This window comes from Neolamprologus multifasciatus, chromosome 18 (assembly GCF_963576455.1).
Source record: "Neolamprologus multifasciatus chromosome 18, fNeoMul1.2, whole genome shotgun sequence".
NCBI classification, from domain to species: Eukaryota; Metazoa; Chordata; class Actinopteri; order Cichliformes; family Cichlidae; genus Neolamprologus; species Neolamprologus multifasciatus.
In genome coordinates, this window is record NC_140456.1 from 26025475 (window position 1) to 26050717 (window position 25243).

Here is a 25243-nt window from a genome sequence, read left to right on the forward strand (position 1 = left end):
TCCGTCCTGCTTTAGCATTGGTGATTTAAAATGTACTTTGATACTGTTTTTGATCTAGTTCTGAAGAAATTCTGACGGCCATCAGAGCCGAAAGATTTTGTAATTGAGCTTAATGCAAATTTTTAGTTGAAACAGCTGAAATGCCTCATTTAGGCAACAAAACGAGCAGATACGTAATAAAAGATAATTTATTTTTAGTTTATTAGTCACCTGCAAGCATGGTGCATTCATTCCTATAACGAATATTTATTTCTACGTTATGATTATTTTGAGATGAACTGAAAAAAATGCAACATTTAAAATAGCTGTCAGTGGTTTGGAAGTTAGAATTTACGAGGTGTCCTGAATGCCTCAGGAAGTTGTCAGCGGGGAAGCTTCAAGATGGTGGTACGTACTGCTGCTGCCTGTCTCTGGGGTAATTTCTGCTGTTATTATGTTAGTTTTAACCACCTATTCTGTCCTGTGCATGGCAGAAATTTGGACTGCAGTTTAAAGCCACCCTGGAGAACGTCACCAATGTTAGACCATTGGGGGACGACTTCCGCTGGTTCCTGAAGGTATGAGAAGCTAACATGCTAAACTGTTTTCATCCATAATAAAATATCATGCATTTTTCCTCTCTGCTAATCTTTAATCATTTCGTTAATTTAACCATGTGTAATGCTGACACATACTCACTAAATAATGAAACATGTAAACATTATTTTTTTAAAAGATCATTTATGTGTTTGTTGTTTGTTTTGCCTTAAATTTAGCTCAAGTGTGGAAACTGTGGAGAAATTCCAGATAAATGGCAGTATGTAACTCTGGTGGTAAGGAAGAAAGGGCAATTTTTCTATTCAGTTTAACATTATTATTATTATTATTATTGTTATTATTATTGTTATTATAGAATTGCACGTATATAATATACCACCTGTACTTTGTGTTTGCCTTCACAGGAGAGTGTGCCACTCAAGGGAGGACGAGGGAGCGCCAGCATGGTGCAGAAGTGTAAACTCTGTTCCAGGGAAAATTCCATCGGTAGGCCGTGACATGACGTCCGGCTCATCTTGTCTTAATTTGCAGAGTTAAAAGCTTACGAAATGTCAACTTTTTCCTTGCAGATATTCTGGGAGACACAATCACACCTTACAATGTAAGCAAACGTCCACGGTCAGTTCTCAGGTTTTTCAGTTTCTCTTTCTCTAATGTTGCGTCGTGTCTGCTGGGTTGAAGGCAGAGAACAGCGAAACCTTCAAGACGATGGTGCAGTTCGAGTGTCGAGGTCTGGAGCCCGTTGATTTCCAGCCACAAGTGAGAATCTTTGTTGTCCTATTTCCACAACTGTCCATATGAACTGGAGGAGATAAAACCCAGATTGTGTCATCATCCATGAAGCCAGAGCCACTCCACCAGAACTGTTATCCAGATGTTAGTTGATGTCGGTTCATTTTTATCCTGTATGAAAAAAGGTTTTTGATGGATCACCTTTTTGCCCATTTATTACAACAATATAATAAAAAAATTGAGGTTACAATATTTTTTGCCCAAACTTTAAAATAAGAGTTTTGGGGTTAATAAGTAACTACTGCTGCTGCGCCAGCTGTGAACAGAGGCTTAAAAAAATGATTGGTTGTCAGGCCATCTCATGTGGGAGGTTTATTGTTTATCCAGCAAAGGACAGTCAGACATTTGTGAGGCTTATTTCTTCACAGGGTATGATTTATTACAATTTACCAAGTTAGCCGTCTATTCTAAATAAGGATGCCATAACTCTGACCCATTTTGGTGAGATTCAGGTAAAAGGACGTCATAAAGATTTGGAGAGGGTAATCGGCCAAATCTGGGCTTGCTTTGTAGAGCACATGTCCAGCACACCAATGCTGTTTGCCTGTGACAGTGTGTCAGGGTTCAACCCTGCAAGAACCTCTTTCTCTCTATCTTTTATGTTATGTAATGAAGCTGATGCTATCTATGCAATCTGGTAGTGTGTTCTAGGTAACACTGTGATAATGGCGTGACTTTGACTTGTTGTAATCCCCTCCTCCAGGCTGGCTTTGCTGCAGAAGGAGCCGAGTCTGGAACGCCGTTTCCTGAAATCAACCTGCTAGAAAAAGTAAGCGCAGGAGAAATGAATTGCTCACTGCAAGAAAGTAAACTTGACCTTTAGCAGACTTTCAGCTGTTTGTTTAGCACAGCAGGATACAATTCACTGATATGTGATTGATTTCCTGTGGAAGTGCGCTCTTTCATTTATCTTCACTGAACTCGTGAAAATCACTGCACTTTATCTGAAAATAATCCCTACAGTTCTTTCTCTCGCTCATGTTTTTAAAAACAAAAACATTTCAGGACTGGACCGACTACGACGAGAAAATTAGTGAGTCTGTGGGGATATATGAGGTCACACACCAGTTCATCAAGTGCTGATATCACCATACATTGAGCCTTAGAGGAACACTGCAGGAAAACTTCCTCTGCCCCAATTCCTGGCGACGGGGAATGCCTTGACACGGAGATGTGATCGGCGCTTTGGTTGATGATGAACATTAAGGCGTGCGGATTAAGGCAACAGGTTGTTGTACACATGTCTTGGATTGATCAACATGCTAAGAGGATGTTTTTTTTGGTTGTTTTTTTTCAGTCCCTCAATAAAAATGAAGGATGAACATTTTGAATTGAGGTTTTCTTTGCTTTTGCTCCTGAAACAGCAATACAAGACTGACGATGTGTAGTATGAGGTACTTCACATTATATGCTAAGGATGCTAATGGAGAATACACTTTGAAATGTCCTCCACACATTTTGTGTAATTAACAGATAATTATGTATGACTCACTTCAGAGTTAAATAAAAGGACAAGTAACGTTAAACCTTGGGAATTAAATTAACTCTACTTGAAAAACATCCATCCCATTCATCCATTTTCTTCCGTTTATCTGGGGCTGGGTTGCGGGGGCAGCAGCCCAAGCAGAGAAGCCTAGACCTCCCTCTCCCCAGCCACTCATCCAGCTTGTCCGGGGGAACACCAAGGCGTTCCCAGGCCAGCCGAGAGATATAATCTCTCCAGCGTGTCCTGGGTCTGCCCCAGGGCCTCCTCCCGGGAAAACATACAAATCCTTTTCTTGTGTTAAATTGGACTTATTAGACAATACAGATTGAGACAAGGACCCATTGTGGGTGAATTTATCAAAGGAAAGTATCAATCACTGAAGAGGTCTTACTGTGTACCTGCAGAGTGCTGCAAACTTCCAACAAATTTCTCCTGTCAGGATTTATCTCACAGTGTGAACAGTTGCTACTTCATATCTTCACATGCGTGTACTTTTGAAGTAATAAAAAGCCACCCTTAAAGTGACTTATCTAGATATGTAAAAGTAAAACAAAAAACAAAAACTGATGTTTGTGTTTTTTATGTCTAACGTCTTTGCTTATGTCTGTAAATAGGTTTTAGTCAACAGGATTTCTAAAGGGGTTAAATATAAGATTTAAAAAAAGACCTTTTTGCAAGCATTCTTATGACTTTGCATTGATGTAACAGGTCTGTGTTCTGTATTATTATCAATTCGGTACTTTTTGAGCACTTAAAATAACTATAGAATTGTGAGATATTTGTTTCTGCACATCGCTCTTAAAAAAGACATATTTAATATCAGTGACACATTTTACCGTGCATAAATAAAGGATATATAAGTGTTAGTTTGTGGAAAAACTCCAGTTTCTACCTTGTGCAAGGATGTGGCTCAAAATAACTTGTTATTAAACATGAGAGGGATATTTGATGGACTATAGGCCAAAAAGTCATTTACAACGGTTTAAATATCGGAAATGACTTTTTGGCATAACGATATAGCAACATAGCATAACAATTTAGTCCGACAACACCTTACAAAAAGTTATCAGATAACGCAAACGATAAAGGTCAAATGATCACAGGGGACACAGGCTTGTGAGTTCTTAAACTTCCAATATTTAACCATAAAAAAAACCTCACGGTAGTTGTATATATACGCAGTGCTATCAATCTGGTGGACGTTATGTTTGAGGAGGCATATTTATAGAAAAGTCGCTTTTGTTTAGATGTTTAAGAGCTTTATTCTAACTTATTACTAATGGTATTGTATTCCCACAGAGTGACACACCTACTTGTGCATAGACGATCTTTGCTGTACCCGCTGCTGTCAGGCCCGCTTCTCTCCGTGTTTATGTTTCTCACCGCGGGTTCTCATTGGTCACATCAGGAGCCACCACGCTGAAGATCGTTTATGTCCCAGTTACTACGCCGTGTTCACGGATTTTCACGTCACTTGTGTGAGTGGACTCAGAGAAGCACCATGGCACCTGGAAAGAAGAACAGAGTATTTGTCATAGGAGTTGGCATGACTAAGGTAATCTTACTTTATTTTTTAGCAGTTTATCACACTGCTGCTCTGTAAAACAGCGAGAAACGGCGCTGTGTAGCGGAGAGGCTAGCATGATTACCTAAACCAAGATTTCGGTTCTTTCAGTGCGGTCCACCTAAAGCTGAGACTTTTCTGCTCTCATTGGGACAGTTGGATCAAATCCGCGGTGTTGGGGACTGTCGGGCTTATTTGTGCTCATGCTGTGTCCAAAGGTCTAAAAAACCCCTGTGTCATAGCTGTCAGTGCACTTTGAAAGGCTAGCTAGCTACGTTAGCCGAAGTAAAGTCAAATTGCTGTAGTTCATGTTTACAATTTAAAAACTACCCAGCTTTCGTGAGTGTGATGACAGTAGGTCTGGTTTGTATTCAGTACTCGCTGAGACTAAACGTGGAGTCCACAGTTCATGGTCAACAGCATTACAAACTGTGCCAAAGGTCTTCTCTCCGGCATGCTGCTAAAGGTGGACACTTTAATTCCAAAAGCTGCTTCTACCTCCAAACCTGAACGAGCCTCATGCTTTCAGGTCCCTGAAAAGTTAAATATGTCCCTCACAGTGATTTTGGTGGAGAAGGGTATATTTGCTTATGTTGAGGTATTGCACTGTCTGCTCTCTGAACAGTGCACACAAAGCATTTTCTATCATTTTATACCTCTGTGCATTAATGACATACAATTATGCCACTGCAGCCTTTTTATCTGCTCTTTGTCCTTGTTTGTGTTTTAAAGTCTGTTCACATCATGAAACCTACAGCAGGAGGCATGTATAAATCAAATATATTGGTTTATACACCCATGTATTTAATTAGAAATGAGAAATCATTAGAAAGTCAGATTAGAAGTTAAGAAGTTCTTGATTTTGAGCCGTTCTGCAGTGCATCTGGGCACACTGTCTTGCTGGGGGAAGCTGCTGCTGTTGGGGAGCGCCATTGCTATGGAGGAGGTGTGTGCTTGCTCTGCAGCAATATTTGCTCGGGTAGTACAAAAAGTTTTAGAGCAACATCTACATGAGTGTCAGGACTTCAGGTTTTCCAACAGAACATTCACTGGATTATAACAGGATGATGAGTATTATTCACCTGTCAGTGGTTTTAATGTTCTTGCTGCCTGGTGCATGTTTAGGTTGCATCAGCAGAGTGACTGTAGACTTCTCCACACTTAATAAAAATGTTTAAAAGTTGTTTTGAAAATAAAATCTTGAATCAGACTGTAGTGGCACTGACCTGAGTTTTTTTGTGTGTGTTTGCTGCAGTTTGACAAGCCTGGAGCACGGGAAGGTGACTATCCTGATATGGCCAAGGAAGCAGGTGCTGATCTTTACAGATTATTGGTCATTCATAGATATCAGATCTTGATATTTATTGTTTTTGTGCTGTTATAAAACATGTAATAAGTTTTATTGCTGTATCTCTACATCCTATTTTAGGTGAAAGGGCTCTAGCAGATGCAGGAATCCCATATTCTGCCATTGAACAAGCTTGCGTAGGATACGTCTATGGTAAAACCTCGAATAAATATTTATATTTTTAACAATATAGTATGTGCATTCGCATTGTCTACTTTGCTGTATATGTGAAAATGTGAATTTTTTATTTTTCCTGTTTTATGCTCCAAATTTTTTTTGTTTTTTTTGTTAAGCCTCTTTCTTGTACAGCACAGTTAAAGTGAAATGAGTGAAGAGTAGCATCTCATCCTACCTCTCTGTTCCAGGTGACTCCACATGTGGACAAAGGGCCATTTACCACAGCCTGGGCCTGACTGGCATCCCCATTATCAACGTCAACAACAACTGCTCCACAGGTTCGACTGCTCTCTTCATGGCACGCCAGCTGGTCCAGGGAGGTGAGTCAGCCAGGAGGTTTTAACAGTGGCAGGTAGTTTGCTCTATAACACCTGAAGGCTGTGGTGAAACGTGATAAACAGTGGCTTCTTTGGATTCTAGTTATTCAAAGTATTGAAATGTTACTGTGGCTCGATGGTGTATAACAAGCGAAAGATCCCCAGTTCAGTCTCCGGAGGAGAGACGAGGCCCTTCAGGGCTGCATCAGGAGAGAATCCAGCGTAAAAATCAAACGAGCCGAATCAAACCTGCATATTCTTTTCAGCGCAGTCTATAATCAGTAGTTTTATTCACTGCCTTTAATGTTTTCTTGCAGGTCTTTCTGATTGTGTGCTTGCTCTTGGGTTTGAGAAGATGGAGAGGGGCTCTCTGTCTGCAAAGGTATGCACATTCATCCAGGATGTTTTAACATTTTTTACCCCCTAGTCAGCCCTCACAGCTATTTTGCAATCTTTCATGTTTGACTTGGCTGAAATTTTGCCAGATGAATGAGAGGGGGGAGAAAAATCAGCTGAGGTCACATAATACAGAGAAACCTCTTATTGAGAATGAAAGCTGTTAAAAGGAAAGCATTATGTGGGTTTTTGCATGTGTAAAGCTCGGTCACTGTCATCTATTGACTTGGCCTCTGGGGACTTTTTGTCCACAGTTTTGGGGGCTGCCAAGTTTTGTGTTTCAATGGTTAAAATCCAATGGCTGATAAAAAGCATCGGGCAATAAAAGACTGCAATTCAGCAACTGCGATCCTTCTTTCTGCTCATACCGTTTTCCTTTGTACAATCACAGTGGAGAGTGGAGATTAGCATTTTCTACTGACTTCTAATAACTGTGGACGAGGACGTTACGTGGTTTACTTGTAGCTTGGTTAATTCATTACCAGATGTGGGGCTCTGCCCAACTTTGTATTTAACTTTTGGAGTCAATTCAGACCCGGATCTAAAGATTTTGCAAAGGATTGTTTACCATTGCACGATGGGTAAAGATTTACATTTCACTTCCTGTCTTTACAAATCCATATCAGGGTCAAACCGGGAGAGACAGACTAAAAATTTCAAGAAAATGTCAAATAATTATATCCTTCTGGAACTAGAGATCCCATATGTGGAAGGAAATTTTAGTCTGTTATTGCATTTTTTTCTTTTCTAAAGTACATGGATAGGACAAATCCCATGGACAAGCACATGGAGGTGATGATCAACCGCTATGGGATGGCAGCAGCGCCAGCAGCACCACAGATGTTTGGAAATGCCGGCAGGGAGCATATGGAGAAATATGGTAAACATATCATCCAAACAAAGCAATTCCTACAGACTACAGTAGGAATGTTATTGTAAAATCTTCATTGTTGTCATCATTTTACATTATGCAATTTTCTCTACGGTGTTTGCAGTATTTTTGATTCTCCTTTAGGCACAAAGCCAGAACACTTTGCCAAGATTGCCTGGAAAAACCACAAACATTCCACCAATAACCCGTAAGACACAGCTGGCCGCATTTGGCGTTCATATTGGTCTTTTTTTGTTCAAACGAGGGTGTAAATATTTGAGTGTTTTTACACGCAGGTACTCCCAGTTCCAGGATGAGTACAGTCTGGAGCAGGTGATGAAATCCAGGAAGGTGTTTGACTTTCTTACGCTCCTGCAGTGCTGGTAAGAAACTTACACAAGTGTTGATCAAAGTACAGATTCTTATCATCGGTTACTGATAATCATTTCACTTTCTGACAACCATGCCTCTTTTTTTCTTGTCTTGTCTTCTTTTCCTCTCAGCCCTACATCAGATGGTGCTGGAGCAGCAGTTTTGGCCAGCGAGCCCTTTGTCAGGAAATACCACCTGCAGAACCAGGCGGTGGAGATCGTGGCCCAGGAGATGGCGACCGACCTGACATCCACATTTGAAGAGAACAGCTGCATTAAAATGGCAAGAAATCTGAAATTGAAAGTTATTGACACGCACACTGGTGACAACAAACAAATAATTGGGTTGATGGTGACAAACACTTTTCCTTTCCAGGTGGGCTATGACATGTCCCAGCTGGCGGCTAAGAAGTGTTTCGAGGCCGCTGGTCTGAAGCCAAGTGACGTTGATGTGGTCGAGCTGCACGACTGCTTCTCAGCCAATGAGCTCATCACGTATGAGGCCTTGGGGTTGTGTCCAGAGGGTAAGACTGCATCTCATTAAACCTTGACGTATTCTCCATATGTTGAGCCTCTATCACAATTTATGTCAGTGTTTCCCCTGAATTGTCCATGGTGATATGTTATGGTATGTTGCATTGACTGAGCAGCAGGTGGCAGTGTTGTTTAATGACCATACTGGCAGCAAAGGAACTTAAATGATTTTGATACAATTCCCAAACTTTTTATATCTAAATTTAATGACGGCTAATTCAGCTTTACTGAACTACAGAGGATCTTGTAGTGCAGTATCAGTGAGGTCATGTTACCTCACATGGATGTACGCCTACAGATAAATTACTTTTTAAGAAGATAAATGTACCGTTTCTACAGGTAAAGCTGGAGAACTGATTGACAGAGGGGACAACACATATGGAGGCAAGTTTGTGATCAATCCCAGTGGTGGCCTCATCTCTAAAGGGCATCCTCTTGGTGCCACAGGTAAGAAGAGACTCAGACTCTTGATGCAAATCATTTGTAAGTGATGAAATGAAAAAAAAAAAAGCTACTTTGACCATTTGGGATAATTGTTGTTATATAACTTGTTTGGTGTCCTGAAAATGTGTTTAACAAGTTCCATAATGCAGGTTTAGAAGACAACTGTGCTAAGTTAGTAGACTTACCCACTTAAATAATTGATCCTGAATCGTAAAGGCATGGGCAATCGTGATTTTATAGTTCATTAATTTGTGTTTTCTTATTGTGTGTAAGGCAGTTTTTGTGTCGTTGCTTCAACTCGGTTAAACTAAGAGTAAATAACAAAAAAACAAACCTTTAAATGAGCAAATGCTTAAATGTTCTCTGTTTTATGATTATCTTACTTATAAAACAAGGACCTGCTGTAAGATTACTTGCAGACAAAAGGAAAAATAAACTGTCCTTTAAGAATCTAAGGGGCGTTTTCACATCTGTGGTGTTTAGTCAGTTTAAATCGAACTCGGGTTTGTTTTCCCACTTTTTCGTGTTTTGTTTGTACAGGTTTAACATAGTAATTGCACTCGGGTGGAGACCAAAACAACCACACCGAGACCTTTTGGAGGAGGTGGTCTCGGTACGGTTTATGGTGTGAACAAGATTAGGGATGCACCGATATCCGATACTGGTATCGGATATCAGGGCCGATACTGTAAAATGTGTGTGTACTCATACTCGTAAAAGTTAACCGATACCATGAACCGATACTAACTTATTTCATTAATCAGAGGGTGGCTTGTCATTTTTGTTGTAGTTTTTTAGATTGGCCACTAGGGGGACATCCCGCGCTAAACAGGCACAGGGTTAGACGAGTCAGACTGGCAGCTCCAGATAAAAAAAAGAGAAACTGGAGGCTGCTGTAGCTAGGCTAAACAAAATGTCAGCAGTGTGGACCGGAACAGCCAACTTTAACTCAGGTTTTGGAAAAGCGGTGAAAAATGTCAAGAGAAATCCACGGGCAGTTAAAATAACAGAGGCTCTGACTCATTTTATTGCTCTGGATGACCAGCCAATGCCGGTCGTTGTGCCAAAAAGTGATTGTCTGCCAAAAACTGATTTCCGGTATTTGCCAAAAACTGATTGCTCGTATTTAAACTGCTATAAGTAACTTGTTGGCCTATAATATGTTAAACATATGTCAAACGCATCCCTTATGGATGACATAAAGTAATCTTGAGCCACAAACAACATTCGTGTAACAAGGTAGAAGCCGCAATCAGTTTTTGGCAGTGACTTTTATATAACCTTTATTTATGCAGTTAAAAAAATCTCATTAACATTAAAAATGTCTTTTGTAAGAGTAAGCTGGCCAACAGGACAGCAGAAATGCCAACAAATATTGCAATGGTTCTGTAAAAATATTTTAAGTGGGGATAAAGGACCGGATTGGCTATAATGTAAGTATATTAACACAGAGTTGTAAAGATACTTGAAAAACAGATATTTTTTTTATTTCTATATGTAACCCCTTTGTAATCCCTGTTCACCGAAGTCTATTTATGAACATACGTAAAGATATTACACATAAAAAAATACACAGAAACATTGGAAATCAGTTTTTGGCAGACAATCACTTTTTGGCACAACACCGGTCGTGGAAAACATAGGATTCTTCTCAGCATACTCGAGCTGCGATATAAAATTCCCAGCCGCCCACACATCAGGGAGATAATGGTGCCAAAACTTTCTAAAGAGGTAAAGACAAGCAGTGTGTGCGTGATGTCAGTCCTTGGTTTAACGGCACAGTGGACTGATGATCCATGGGCAGATGGGGAGTTCGTTCGTCAATGCCAAATACTTTCGTTATTTTGTTTGTTTGTTTACAATATGGACACTCTGCAATAATTTAAGTTTATTTTATTCTCAAACCTAATTTGTATTTATTTTATTCCAAACAGAAGTGTTTATTTATTATTCTGAAAGCTCTGGTCAGTGCCAATAGTTCAGTGATATTTTGTTAAATTACAATGTGGAGACTCTGCAATAATTTAACAGAAGTGCTTATTTTTCACTTGAAATTATTTTGTGGTCATTTTTATTAAGATATTATTTATTATCGGCAGAGAATAAAATAAAACCTGTCTTCCAATTCATTGCATTTGTGTGTGTGTGTGTGGTAGAAGTATCGGTTTTTGTACTCTCTATCGGCAAGTACTCAGATCCAAGTATCAGTATCGTATCGGTTTGAAAGAATTGGTATTGTTGCATCCCTAAACAAGATCCCACCCCGATCTAAAGCAGCTACGACAAGTTTAACTAAAAACGTCCCTTAGCCACGTGCGTTTTGTATTCACAAATCAGGCTCAACAAACAAGTGTTTTCTCTGAATGCACTTTGAAAACTTTGACAAGCGATTTCCACCGTGCCCACCAGGTGGCATGTGTCTTGCATTAACGGCCACCTACACTGACACTGGGTAAAAGTGATCATAAGCCTGCATGTGCGAGAGCAGCCGGCTGTGACTTTGGCACGCTTCCCCTGTAATCTCTCTGCGTTTTAAATCGTTGGGGGACAAGACTGAGCAAACAGTGCAGCTGGCTCGCCCAGCGTCTGTAATGGACTCAAACATGCAAAAATGGACTCGCTAAGGACAGATAACCAGGCCAAACAGTGCGAACGCCATTAATCACTTCACCCGTATTTACCACATTTCTTGGAATTATCATCTTAATTGTATTGCTTGTACTTTTTTTTTCATTACTTCGCCCTGCCCATATCATCAGTACTCCCTGTGTCTCCTGGGTCACACTCCCAGCGTGCGAGTGCCCCACTCAGCTAAGCTTTGTCTGATCCATGGTGTTGCTCTAAATCTTGCTTGCAAATCTGACCTCTTCCCCCAGTAACACTGTGAACAGAGATGCTAACAGCCAATTGCCTGAAGCAACCTATACATCAGGAGGATGAGATATATTTTATTTATTTATTTAGTTTTTAATGTGTAGACATCTCATCCAGTGACCTTGAGATGTCACTATTTCATAGGTCGAAGTACACCCTTTTATCCTTCATTAAATCAAATGGCTTTTGATCACAATTTGGTACTATGAAAGAGCTTTTTCGAGAGAATTTACTGCAGATGAGTTCATATTTGAGGGGGCGTGAGGACAAACAGTCTTGAATGTGAAGGTTTTTTTACATTGGATGAAAATTATGGATCTGACAAGATGCCCTCAGGCTCTTCACTGATGAAGTGCCAATTTGAACCATGTGGTAATTTTTCCAACTGGCATTCAAGCAAAGTCACACTGTCACAGAAGTCCACATGAAAAAGAATTAGGCGAGTGCCGCAGAATGTGAGAGATGCACCATGGTCTTTTAGCCTTAAGTTCCTTAGCTCATTGGGATAATGGAGAAATGCGAAAGCTCGTTAAGCAGATGGGATGAAATGCTTAGCTGTAGCATTGGTTGGTGCTGGAGCTGCCACTGGTGAGATTAGGGAGCAAGTTGACAGATTAGGAGTCATTTTGTCACCCCTCTCAGTAAGAATTGTAAAATAAATATTGACTGCAGCTTTTCCCTTCCTGTTACTGCAACCTGTAGATATTTTGAAAATCCAGCGAAACAGCTTCTTTGTCCTGAACCTGTTAAGTTTTGTATGCTACGTTGTTACAGTTACTTTTGGGATTCTGTGGGTGGGCAGGTTTCTTAATAACTTTCCAGCTATGATACTTTACATTAATGATGAGTTTACTGTGTGTAAATACTTTTGAATACTTAAGTGTATCCTTATGTTCATTATTAAGTTGCACAAAGGCATAAAAAAATTTGCAAGCCCACAAAAAGGAAAATTCATTTTATCATAATTAAAACAGATCATCTTAAAAAAAATCATAAAAATAATAATAATAATAATAATAATAATAATAATAATAATAATAATAACCTTCACTTTCATGTCACATGGGTAAATAATAATTTTTCTTAAATTAAAAGTCTGTGTGATCTAGGAGGTAAGCTTGGTTAAACACGTTTGCTATGTTTACCATGTGCTCGCCTTTTCACAGGTCTGGCCCAGTGTGCAGAGCTATGCTGGCAGCTCCGAGGGATGGCCGGGCGAAGGCAGGTCTCTGGGGCAAAAGTGGCCTTGCAGCACAACATTGGCTTGGGAGGAGCAGCGGTTGTCGCACTTTACAAGATGGGTTTCCCAGAGGAGGCGAGGTGAGCAGGAAGTTGCCAATGATTTGTTATTAGTTCACTTGGATACCTCTCATACAGCAAGGAGCATTTTCACTTCTTATCTTAAAGAATAACTTGCCGAGGCAGGTTCTAAAGGAGATCTTTAACTCATACATCAGTTTAGTTTAGTTTTTTTCTTCTTCCTTCAGGTCCCGCGTGGGTGCAGTTCTCACCAGCTCAGGCAGCGGTCTGGAAGGGTTTAAAGCTTATCCTGTCTTCAAAGAGATTGAAAAACATCTACAGCAGGTAGGTAGTGTCACGGCAGGCGGTTGCCTATTAGTGACAGCATGTCACTGTGATATTTTTAATTAGCCACTGTGTGCCTGCTCTTATCGACTTGATGAGTGTGCATCCAGTTAAATCCATTCATGTATTAGATTTTCTTCTTTCTTCTTTGTCGTTATTGATAGTTGCGTGACATGTAAACATGACCACAAGCCTCTAATAGAAACGTGTTTCATACGTTGATCTATTTTGCTTTTCTTATAAATTAAATCACAGTTTGTTGATATGAAACTCACACGCACGACCTCATATTTGCAAAAAGGTTTATTTATACAGTGTTGCGGCAATGTAAACTGAATTTGTAGAGCAAATTTAAAGCAGTATGACACATGTGATATATGCTGTGCTTTGGATATGCTGCGATTAATGCGTTTAAAAAGATACAAAATCTTAAACACTGACGGTGTGTTTGTGTGTGATGATGTTGGTTTGAAAGAACTTGTACTCGGTGTTCAAGGCTTTTAATCGTGCTTTGACATAACAGAAGAAATTAGGTGGTATCGGTAATTGTGTGCATTAGTGAGGCTATTACCTGCTTGAGTTACAATGCAGAGAAAGGTGCTTGAACGCCTACCCAACTGTGTTTTTCTATATATGTGCATCACAGTAAGGACTTTTTCCACTGCACAAGAAACTATTTTTGCTTGTTTCATGTTGATGTGTTTACTAAAAACATGCTCATGGAGTTGGCTGACACTTTGGGTCTTGGTTCAGAGGAGAGCTACTCCACAGTAATGATGTATGGCAGCAGTATCTTCTTAAATGTGGAGGATATTCACTGCAAAAAAAAAATAAAAAATCAAGGAACGCTTTGAAAACACACCAGATCTCAGTGGGGAAGGAAATCATGCTGATATGGACTGGGTAATAAAGGGATGCCACATGGAACTGAAAATGATCAACCTACAGAGGGTTGAATTCAAAGACACCCTGACAATCAAAGGTGGGAAGAAAATGCAGCATGCTAGTCTATTTTAACTGAAATTTCATTACAGCAACTCAAAAAAAAAAGAAGCACAGGACAATTTCGTCTCTGGCAGTGCTCATCCTGTTCCTCCTAGCACAAAGGAGCAGATACTGGTCCAGCTCTCCTAGAGTAACTCCCTGTCCCCTTGAATCGCTTCCATGAGCTTGAGACTGTGCTGGGAGACTCGGCAAACCTTCTGCCAATGTCAGTGGTTTACCTCATTGTTGCCCCTCTGGTGCAACAGTTGTTAATTTCATTAAAACCAAAGTAGCTAAAACTGTGCTACTTAACTGACCTCATCAATATCCTGCAAGTTTAACTGATGTGATTTAAAAAGTGCTCCGTTCAGTTTCTCTGAGCGTTGTATATTCTTAAAGATGAGCATTCTGCTCAGTCCTACCTGTGACCCCTCGCTCCCTCAGATGTTACATTTTTAAAAAAGAAGTGCTCATGAGTGGAATATGAGAACCAGTTACTCTGGGGGCGAACTTTAGTTTCATCCATGTCTACAAGCATTGGGTTCAAGGAACAGACTGATGTTCTCACTTCTTCCCAGAATACTTTAGGTTGTTTTTGAGAAAGCTGACGGTTCAGTGTTAACTAAGCTAACACGCTTGCCATAACGCAACATGAATTTCAAGAGCATCAGATCTGTGCTGGAGAGATAATTTTTATTGTGGTGAAATCCATGTAGTACAGAAAGTTAATGAGATGGAACAAAACTTCTCAGCTCGCTGGTCCATAAATTTCTGTTGTATTAGCTGCCAGGACTCGTATGGTTAAATAATGAGGAGAATGAGAAAGCAGAAAGCAGACATTCTCTGTAAACTGTAGGGTATTCTTTGTCACACTTTTACACGTTAAATCATCTGAATCCTGACAGATTCAGATGATTTACAGGCGACAGAAACTGCTTAATAATTATAGCTGCACAGCCATTTCAATCAGATCTGGTGGTGTATTATCCTGTCACCATCGGGACCGTGGAGTTTGAGAGGTTTTCTCAGGCGAAACCACGAAACATGATCTAAACTATTCATGTCAAGCTGTGTGTATAACAAATAGATGGCTGTAGAATTTAATTTGCACTGTGTGGGCTGTTGCTGCCTGTCTACACTTACTGTATGCAATCATTTATTAAAAGGAACTCAAACCCTGTTGTTGCAGGAGGGAGCGCAACTTGTTAAGAAGATTGGTGGAGTGTTTGCATTTAAAGTGAAGGACGGCCCAGGTGGGAAAGAGGCGACCTGGATTGTTGATGTGAAAAATGGTAACGGTTCTGTAACAAACGACCCAGGTATGTGAGGCTGTTGTTAAAGTCCTGTAACACTCTTGATATTTTACTTGCAGCTGATTAATTATCATTATTTTGTAAGTCTTTACACCCTTAGGATAAGGTCTGCTTCTTTTTTTTTGCTTTTTTTTTTTTGTTGCCTGTCCCGTTTGGTTCTTTTACCATCAGAATTATTGTCTAAAGGCGAGGAAAGATGCCCAATGGATTTACTTTACCAAATTGACCATCCCAGCCTTGCCGTAATGGTCTATTTGATTCACCTTTTATTGTTTATTTTATTTATTTTTTAATTTTCACTTGCTAGATACGGGACAGACTTGAATGAGGAAAAGAAAAGGGAGAAAGGAAGAGGGGGAAAAACAGTGGAGAAGAGGGACGGGGATAAAGGGCAAAAGAACAAAAACCAACTAAATAAGCAGACAAAAAAATACATATATCGATCACCTGTTGAGAAAGAAAAAAGAAAACAAGCAGAAGAAAACGAGAGCAATACAATAAACAACATCACGATGATCTATGGGAATATAACAGTAAATACTAAATATTAAACATTATTGTGCAGCACATAATATCGACAGCGCACAGTGTGCTTTGAGGTAGGAGCCAAAAAGGGTGTAGTTTGTGTGTGTGAGCACCCGTGTGTACACCTGTGAGCATGGACGCGCTTGTTTTTAAAAGGTTCCTTCATGTAATGATCTGCTAGAGGGTGTGGGGGGCCACAGCCCTGTCCTCCAGGGCATGAAGCAGGTATGGAGGAGATCAAAAGTCCAGACATCCAGAGGCCCCCAAGGATAAGGTCTACTAGGAAGAACCCTTGAAACTTTGTTCTGAACTGAGCGGTTTCTGTCATATTTCAGGCCTGCTGGGTTTGCATCAGAAGTTAGTGAAGGTGGTCTCTGCCTATGCAGCTATCCTTGGAAAAACCCAGACACTTTTCTAATGACGTCACACCACATCCCTATTGATATATAGTGAGGTGTTAAAACTCATCATTAAGGGTGGAGCAGAGATCGTCAAACATCTTAATGGGAGGAAGAGTTTATGTTTATATCATGATCCTTGTCCTTGCATTATGCATCTTTTCACTATTGGCACTATTGGTCTTGTCAGAGATACACTTTTAATACTGACAAAATCTCTGTCGAACTTAAAGACAAGTTAAAATGTATATTCAGAATTATTCCTGTCTGCAGTGCTTTACATTTGGGAGGTATGGCTCTGTTCTTGGACCTCCCTGTCCTTCTTCTTGTGTACATGTAAAGTTTAAGAACAGCAGCAGCAGCATGGAGAAGGGCTTGGGTGTAGTTGGGGTGCAAAGCAGCTTGCAGATAAAAATCACCCGAACTGCTGTGATTGTGGCTGAGCTTGATTTTGTTTCACACCTCTGTCAGGAAAGCCTTCATTGTCTGAAGACTTCAGAGAGCGTTTCAGAAGGTTTTATTATTTCCTGAGGAGCCTGCAAACACCTCGGAGCGTCGCCCTTTTAACTCTTGTATTGTGGGAGTGAAAGTGTTCTGCTCTTTTTGTCCGAAGCTCAAAAAGAAATGTGTTCAGTCCCCTACAATAAATAGAGGTTTCAAAAAAACTAATAATCTTCAGTAGATGTCGTTGTGGAAGATTTCAGGCGAGTGCTGGAGGTAAAATGGAAAGGCTGTGATTTGGTGGTATTTTTTTTTGTTTTAAAGTTTAGGCTGAATTCACTCGATACTTCTGCAGTTGTGAAGAACTACCGCAAAACTCTCCAGTGAAATAAATTAAGTAGCTGACGCGGTGAAAATGTTTCAGCTACTTCATTATCCGCCTTAAAATTTAGATTTAAATGCAGATGCTACAGGGGACTTCAAAACATGAACCAAATGGAAACAAACAGGCTTAATTCCAATAATGACCTGATGTGTGCAAAAGAGATACTGCTAGAAGAGCTGCATTATGACTTTTTTATTTTACAAGCTGATTTCTGCACAGACACACACACGTAGCATCCGTACTCATAGGCACATCCTGGTAAATGGGCATGTCATCATTTGATGGTCTCCCCTGTTATGCTTGCTACTTCCAAGCCATTATTTCTGAATCACCACTCTGTCCATACGACTGAATGTTTCGAAAATAGAAAGAAATGTTCAGGGAAATCTAAGACGTACAAGCTGTTCCACTCAAAGGTTTTCAATATGCATTTTTTCCCCCTCCGTTATGGTTCAACATTACTGCATGAGTTTAAAAGTTAGGTTAGGAGCAAAATTTGAAAACCGCTGCCATCATAACAACAGTTAAAGAAGTTCTCTTGCACATAAAAAGCTGAACCAACAGGCTTGTTAAACCCAGTACACTTAAATGTTTTCTTGCTGGTTTGCAGGACCAGTATTTGAACTTCTGCAAGCACACTGCTGTGCTGTTTTTAGTGAAAGTTGAACTAGATTTTAGGATACCGCAGCTCTCAGATAGCTCTAATAACGTCTTTAAAGAAGCTGACACAGGAGATTTTGAGGCAGTGTGGTCAGTCTTACTTTGAAGACTGAACAGGGTTTAATTTGCATTATCATCTCCCCTTATTGGACTGATTTAAACATGGTCTAAATTTCAGTTTTTATATTTCGTCTGTCCACCATCTTTATTTGCTCAAGCATGATGGAAACAGAATGTATTGTGTGTTAACAGTAGAAAGTAGTATATTAAGTTATGCAATATAGAAAGAGTGAGTCATAATGCGTTCTGAGCTGTGAAACAAATTGCACTGAATGGATGCCTCGGTCAGCCAAGTCATTAAAGCTTCCTGCCTAATATTGTGTCTCTGGAGGTGCCCTGTGGTAACAGACTCAAAGAATCTGCTTTGAGTCAAAAGCTTCTGTGAGCTGTGAAGTGAAGCCTCTGTGGATTGGGTTTGTTTGTCCAGCTCATCTTCCAGGCGCTCTATTGCAGGAAAGTCAAACTCATTTTACATGGCGGACCGCATACAGCCCACTTTGACCTTGAGTGAGCCGGACCAGTGGAACTGCCCTTGTCAGTGTAAAGAAGTTTACCTGCATATTTTATTCCCTGAGATACACTAGTAATAGAAAAGGAAGTGCAGCCTCAGCAGTACGTCTCAGTTTTTCTGCATGAGAGGTTTGGCTCTACTAAATGAAAGAAATCTGCTGCCACGACTCTTTGGGCTTAAATAGAAAGAAACAAATGTGTAAAACTGCAAAGGAAGTTCTGGTAGCTCACTGCCCAGACTGTCCTGTCATTAGAAAACAAAGTACAAACAAATATTGATAGAGTGACTGTGGTGTAGTATGAATAACCATGGATGGAAAACTTACGAAAATACTGTTAAAGTTAAAAATTCATGCTTTCATATCTATCCTAGCTGTCCAGTCGGCCGGATTGGAGTCTTTGCCCGCACAATTTTGGCCCTCAGAGCCTCATGTTTGGCACCTGTGCTCTATTGAGTTAAGACGCCTTGAAACACAACTTCACCTCAAGCCATTGCTAAACAGTATTGTGTGTGGAGGCAGTGTGGAAGGGTGCATTATCCTGCTGAAAGATGCCACTGCCATCAGGGAATATAAGTGGGAATAAAGGGGTAAATGTGGTCCGATGAGTATGCATTAAAGGCATGAGCAAAGATTTCCCAGGAGAAAATTGCTCAGAGCATTATGCCGCCTCTAGTTCTGCCATCTCTTTCTTAGTAAACGGAAATATGACTCATCGGACCTCTTCCATGCTCGATGGTTGAGCTCTGACTCTCACGTGGCCAGTGTAGTCACTTCTGGCCTTGGATTTATGGCTGTGCAGCCAACTGCGGCTGTGACTTTCTGCTTATATTCCTGTTGTTCAAAGGCAGTAAGGGAGCAGTCACATCTTATTCTTTGCATCAGCCCTCGACTGGCGACGCAGTAATGAGATAATTATTCACTCCTCCTGCCTGTTTTATTGTTGTGGTTGATCAGTGCAGTGTTATGCCAAGTGTGCTTTCTGTACTAGAACCACTGCGGAGACAAACATTCCTCCGTGCTGCTTCCTTCAGTGTAGAGTATGTCGTTTGTTGTTTTTGTGTGTGCGGAGTTTTAGTTTTGGGTCACCTGAAATGCTGTTGGCCAGATAAATAATAAATGCATCTTTTAATGTCTTTTTTTTAGGTCAAAAGGCAGACTGCGAATTATCCTTGAGTGACGAGGATCTGCTGGATCTGATGACAGGAAAGCTGAACCCACAAACGGTGTGTGCATAATAATGACTATAAATAAAGTTTATTTGTCTAAGTAAGGGAAAGGATATCTTATATTTTTACATTGACTGTAAAAGTGAATTCATGCTGTGGGGCTCCTAACATTTTTACAGTAAAGCATTTATTTATTTATTTATATTACATTAGGGTTAGTTCATTTATTGTGAACTGCAATTAAACAGTATTTATTTATTTATTTATTTATTTATACAGCACTTTATAAAGACAGGAATTGTCTTGGATATGAAATAATCTATGCTGTAAAAATATGAAAGAATTTAATGGGCACAAAAATGTTTTCAAACCAACTTTTTAAGAGAAGTACAAGAATCAAAAGACAAAATGTAGACCGCACAAAGGCAGAACAAAAGCATGAAAAGTTGCTGAAATGCATAAGTAAACAAACTTTTAAGAGTCCACAGAATTGTTAAACCTGGTGGGAGCAGGCGACCCTCCCTCTGATGCTCAGTGACTGTGTGACTGCAGGCAGGTGTGCAGAACAAACTTGTAGATTTTTAGATTGCTTGACCTGCATGAGCGAGAAGAGCAGTGAAATTGCTCAGCTGCATATGAGGGAGCCTCACTGTAATGCAGTACTTTGTAGATAGGACCGAGGACTTCATACAGGATCCTAAATGCTGCACGGCGACAGGGAAGGGACATTAGTAATGGAGTGATATGAGGCTGTACGGCTGGCCAACAGGAAGGACAATCAGCAGCATTTTGAGCTGCCTGCAGGCAATCCAGGCAAATTTGCTGAGTGATGAAAACTGAGAATTAGAAAAGTTGAAAGAGGAGATCTAGCCTCTCCAGCTCCTCTTCAGAAAATGTAGATCTCAGTTTCCTAAGTGCTGTGAAGAAGCTTTTACATCTGCAGTTTGGTTCACTTGGTCTGAGGCCGGTACTATTAAGGAGGATTTCGTCTTATCCAGGTAACTTCATGGGTTTCCTGAAGGTGGTTCACTTCTTACTGAGGCACATCACCATGGTAACAGCTGTGGAGCACATTAGACTCCAGATTAGAGATTAACAGGCAATGTTCCCTCTAATTTTTCATGTGTCTGAGCAAACACACAAACTCCCTGAGCGGTCCCTTGGACCACTGTGAGCAACATCAGACGTGTGCACTGTGGTCACGCCAGCATCGAATCATCCAAGTTACATGGTTTATTAAGATAATCAAATTACAGTATTTACATTTATGTTTGACTACTTTTAATTAACTGCTTTAGCCCACTTACAATGAAAATGTAAAAACGTTTCTTCCCGCAGTAAATATAAACAACGATAGTATTCAGGAAGAAAACCAAACATTGCAGATATTTTTTTTATCATAACTCTGGATTTACGTGGCCTATCAACACAATTTAAAAACTGGTATAAAGTACACGTTGTCATTAACATGGCTTCACTCCACATCAGCGACGCCGCTTTGCTAGCTACAACACCGGTGTTGGCACATAAGGACGCTGTCATAGACTGTCGACGACGTTAATTAGCTGCGTATATACGAATGTGAATCGCATTCTTGGCTGGACTATGGGATAAGGTGGCATCATTCTAATCCCATACGTGAGCAGCCAGTCACTCACTGACTAACACTGCAAAACAGAATTGTTAAAGTAATGATTTTAATTTCAATTCAAGTTAGATTTTTTTTTTTTTTTTTTTTGTGCGCAATGCAGATTTTCTGTGCGCAGATACCATGCCAGCAGTTCGCAATTGCGCACGTGCGCAGCTTAGAGGGAACATTGTTAACAGGTATAAAATCACCACCTGGATTTCATAACTTCTATCCTGGAAGATGATATTGGCTCAAGAGTTGGGAGTTGTAATCGGAAGGTTGCCGGTTCGAGCCCCGGCTCCGACAGTCTCGCTCGTTGTGTCCTTGGGCGAGACACTTCACCCGTTGCCTACCGGTGGCGCCAATGTCTGGCAGCCTCGCCTCTGTCAGTGCGCCCCAGGGTGGCTGTGGCTACAATGATTTGGTTTGGCTTGCCATCACCAGTGTGTGAATGGGTGGATGACAGGTTGTATAAAGGGGTCCTTAGGGACTACAAAAGCGCTATACAAATATAGGCCAGGCCATATTACATTATAAACTCAGACTGTGTATAGATATGTTGTTTTGGAGGGGTTTTTTCTTCTTCCCCTTTTTTTTTTTTTTTTTCGCCAGTAGGTTGCCGTCCTATTTTTACTGTAGTGTGACAGCAGAGTTGGGCAGCTTTTACGTCAGCCCCCAATGGAAGCGAACCAAAACAGGAACATGCACCCTGTGCGTTTGTTTAGTTGACCCAAACAGATTTGGCAGGAAGGCGCTTTGAATTCCCTCAGTTGGTGTCTACCCGACAGACTACCATCATCCACCAGCAGACAAAATCTGCTCCGTTCTGCTGCAGGTTTTTGGGGCAGCTAACCCATCTGTTGTGTCATAGAGAGAATTTGTTTTCTGTAAGAGTTGTCTGCGCCAGTAGTAGGCCAAATACCACTGTCTGATTGCTGTTTGTTTACAGTATTGAATTTTTTTTCAGGGGAATTCCTAAAATGGTTTTAAAGTCTCACTACCAGGCTTGCAAAGAGTGCTGGCCCCACATTTAATATTGATAGAGTGAATGTCAGTTTTATGCTTTTGTTCCAGTGCAGCCATATCCACCCATCAATTAGACCTCAGTGCCTTTGTATATATTGAACTACTCCCTACAGCGCACAGGCCAATGAGCATTGAGACACATGTAAAAAAAGGCATAGGGTCCACAAAGATCATAATAATGCTGAATATTAAAAATGGTAGTAACTCTTCTATGTAGCCAGAAACCTTAGATTTAAGGTTTTAAATGCATTTAAGTGAGGATTATAATGATTTCAATTTGAAATTTTGTTAGACTGAAACAAAATGTCATTAAAAACCTACCACTTCTTTTTAAGTGATATTAGAAAATTAAAATTTCCTAATGCTTAACTGCTTTACCATCAGGCGTTCTTCAAGGGAAAGCTGAAGGTCGCTGGGAACATGGGCATGGCTATGAAGCTGCAGAACCTGCAGATTGCACCAGGGAAGGCCAAGCTGTGAGAGCCTTGGCTGTCTTCTTCATGTTAAACGCAAATTTGTAGGAAAAACTGAAATCTGCCTGTTTAATTGAACTAACTGACCGATGATTTGTCAAATACCTTGACATGCTTGGTGTTGAAAGTCCATTAAGTTTCATATCCAGCTGCAGCTTTGATATCAGAGCACACTGCGTGGTTCAGTGATTATGTCGGTTCTTTAAGCCTAACGTGATGTGTGAACTACTCACAGCCAGTTCAAATTATGGAAATACTCACATGCTGCTCCTTTAATTTCTTTAATAATGTATTCACAATCTCAATGTGCCCTAGTCTGTCTGTAAGAATTGCATTTGGGGATTTTTGAGGAATAATTTTGCACAAAATGTACATCTGTAAACGAAATCCAGGGTTTTTTAAATGAAACGAATAAAATCTCTAACAATTTTTGGAGTCATTGTATAATTGATCATATTTCTTTTTCATGATGTATGAAATGTGTAGAAGAATCTAAGATGAATGAATTATGCATAAAAAAATAACATTTTGTTATATAAGAAAGGAATGATTAGAGCTGGTGCTGATACTTTCTACTCTGTCACTGAATGTTTAGTAAAGGGGGTGTAAGACAAATCTGCTTGAAATACCTTCTCTGTGTGTGCAGTTGTATCTGAGGTTTAAAAGGTAAACTCGTATATGCACTAGAAAATATAAGGGATTCTTAAGCTTAAATCATACTGAGCATATCCACTCATTCTGTGTCATCCACACACTCATGTGTTTACCATGTTTCCACAAAAAAAACGAACAAAGGGAATCTGCTTCTATATTTCTGACCTCGTTGTCTCAGCCTTTGTCCTACTTCCCCCTTTTAGCCCCTCCACATTTGTCCATTTATTTCCAAGTTGATCCTGACCTTTCCCCATTGGCCTCCCTCACCTCCACCCACCACAGCGTCCCTTCTGCCAGATCCAGGCTGTTCCTAATTGCTCATATCCAGCCTCCAGCCAACGTACTTTAGCCCCCCGCCCCACCCAACACTGCCTCTCTGCCAGGTGGCAGACTCGCCAAATCGTTCAGCTGCTGCACAAGCTGGTAGCCCCTCCTGTCCTGTCTCACTGACCGATAGCAGTGGGCTAATGGGTCTTTAGGTGGAGAGTAAAAGGGATGGGTTTAAGCAGAATGGTGCTAGCTGAAGAAGTTAAGGCTTTTTTCCTTCAGTAAGGAAATAATTGATCCATTTTACTTGTTTTCCGTGGTAGCCTAAGCCTTCTGGTCTCCAGTTCATTACTTCTTTTTATACAGGTTATAATTCTTGATCAGTTAATGCACTATTTTTTCTTAAAATTAAAGCTTAAAAAAAAGTTAAATGCATTATTATGGAAGATTGTATCCAGATTTGATTACTACTCAAGTATTTATGGAGCCACATGTGATAAAGCTCTGTTAAATATACTCATGCATCCTGATCACTGCCCTTTCAGTCCATCTCTCCTGATCGTTCGTTTGGCATTTGCACACAATTCGTGTAATTTGCTCTGCAAGGTTGCCTTGGTGATGCTGTTTTAGCACCGAGCGTTGCTCCAAGGCTGCTCCTGTTGCTCGTGCTCAGAGCATTTTCTTCAAATCAGCAGAGTAGCAAGTGAAATTACGTTGTGTAGAGGACTTCACAATCCACATGAACCTGCTCACCGAGCCTGTAACCTTCAGGTTTTTTCCCCCGATGTAGAATCTCTACAGACAATCATTGTGTTTGATCATTAGTTTTGAAGGCGAGTAGATAGGATTCAAGGTGATTACTCCCTCTCTGAAATGTGTTGGAAATAATTATATCAGAACTGCAGTATTATATCGTATTTGAATAAATAAATGTGATTCTGTATGAAACAGTCGCTACACAATGTAAGTAGCTACACCCAGGGGTTAAAATGGGATTTGACACATAAAATTTGATGTAGGAAAGCAGCAGCAAGAAACAAAAAATGTCAATAATAATTGTAATGCATGAGAGCTGTATATGAGCTTTCTTGACTGCTTACCAACCGTATTCAGTATAAAGGTGGAATTTTTATAATCACACTAAAAAGCCTCATCAGTTAAAATACATTACAGCTAACAACTGCTATTCAAGTCTTTCTAAAAGCATGTCCTATTGGTCGTGAGCAACCTTGGAAACATCTCCGGTCATTTATTAGGGCAATCTTTTTAAAGAATAATAAAAACTGCCTTTCATTTTAGTGGTCAGTTAGACAAGCTATTCACTTTATGCTTAAAATACATCCTGAAGAACCCCCAACTTGATTGACACATGGCTGTTTGAAGTTCTGACTACGTAAAAGATGGTTGTAGCCGCATCATTGACATTACCAATGAATTTTAGACTCTCTTGAAGG

At 40.2% G+C, this 25243-nt stretch overlaps 2 protein-coding genes across 2 annotated transcripts; both read left to right on the top strand.

Moving 5' to 3' along the window:
* Positions 1–260: 260 nt before the first annotated feature.
* czib (CXXC motif containing zinc binding protein) lies at positions 261–2656 on the top strand. The gene is made up of 8 exons (XM_085140242.1): positions 261–387; positions 474–557; positions 756–812; positions 942–1023; positions 1107–1138; positions 1219–1296; positions 2033–2098; positions 2335–2656. Exons 1-8 carry the CDS (start codon positions 382–384, stop codon positions 2410–2412), a joined length of 483 nt encoding a protein of 160 aa, XP_084996368.1. The 5' UTR covers positions 261–381; the 3' UTR covers positions 2413–2656.
* Positions 2657–4202: 1546 nt separating this feature from the next.
* On the top strand, positions 4203–23297 carry scp2a (sterol carrier protein 2a). Its single transcript, XM_085140237.1, has 16 exons — positions 4203–4370; positions 5635–5689; positions 5809–5880; positions 6093–6224; positions 6539–6603; positions 7371–7497; positions 7633–7696; positions 7785–7871; positions 7992–8142; positions 8236–8383; positions 8733–8840; positions 12878–13031; positions 13199–13295; positions 15469–15598; positions 19717–19796; positions 22780–23297. Exons 1-16 carry the CDS (start codon positions 4248–4250, stop codon positions 22873–22875), a joined length of 1689 nt encoding a protein of 562 aa, XP_084996363.1. The 5' UTR covers positions 4203–4247; the 3' UTR covers positions 22876–23297.
* Positions 23298–25243: the final 1946 nt, after the last annotated feature.

Excerpts from the sequence above, each read along its gene's own strand:
- czib (XM_085140242.1), top strand. Across the intron at positions 1,297-2,032 it reads CCGTTGATTTCCAGCCACAA|GCTGGCTTTGCTGCAGAAGG; the intron begins GTGAGAATCTTT and ends CCCCTCCTCCAG. Across the intron at positions 2,099-2,334 it reads AAATCAACCTGCTAGAAAAA|GACTGGACCGACTACGACGA; the intron begins GTAAGCGCAGGA and ends AAAACATTTCAG.
- scp2a (XM_085140237.1), top strand. The coding sequence starts at position 4,248 with ATGTCCCAGTTACTACGCCGTGTTCACGGATTTTCACGTCACTTGTGT. Across the intron at positions 4,371-5,634 it reads TAGGAGTTGGCATGACTAAG|TTTGACAAGCCTGGAGCACG; the intron begins GTAATCTTACTT and ends TGTTTGCTGCAG. Across the intron at positions 7,872-7,991 it reads CTTACGCTCCTGCAGTGCTG|CCCTACATCAGATGGTGCTG; the intron begins GTAAGAAACTTA and ends TTTTCCTCTCAG.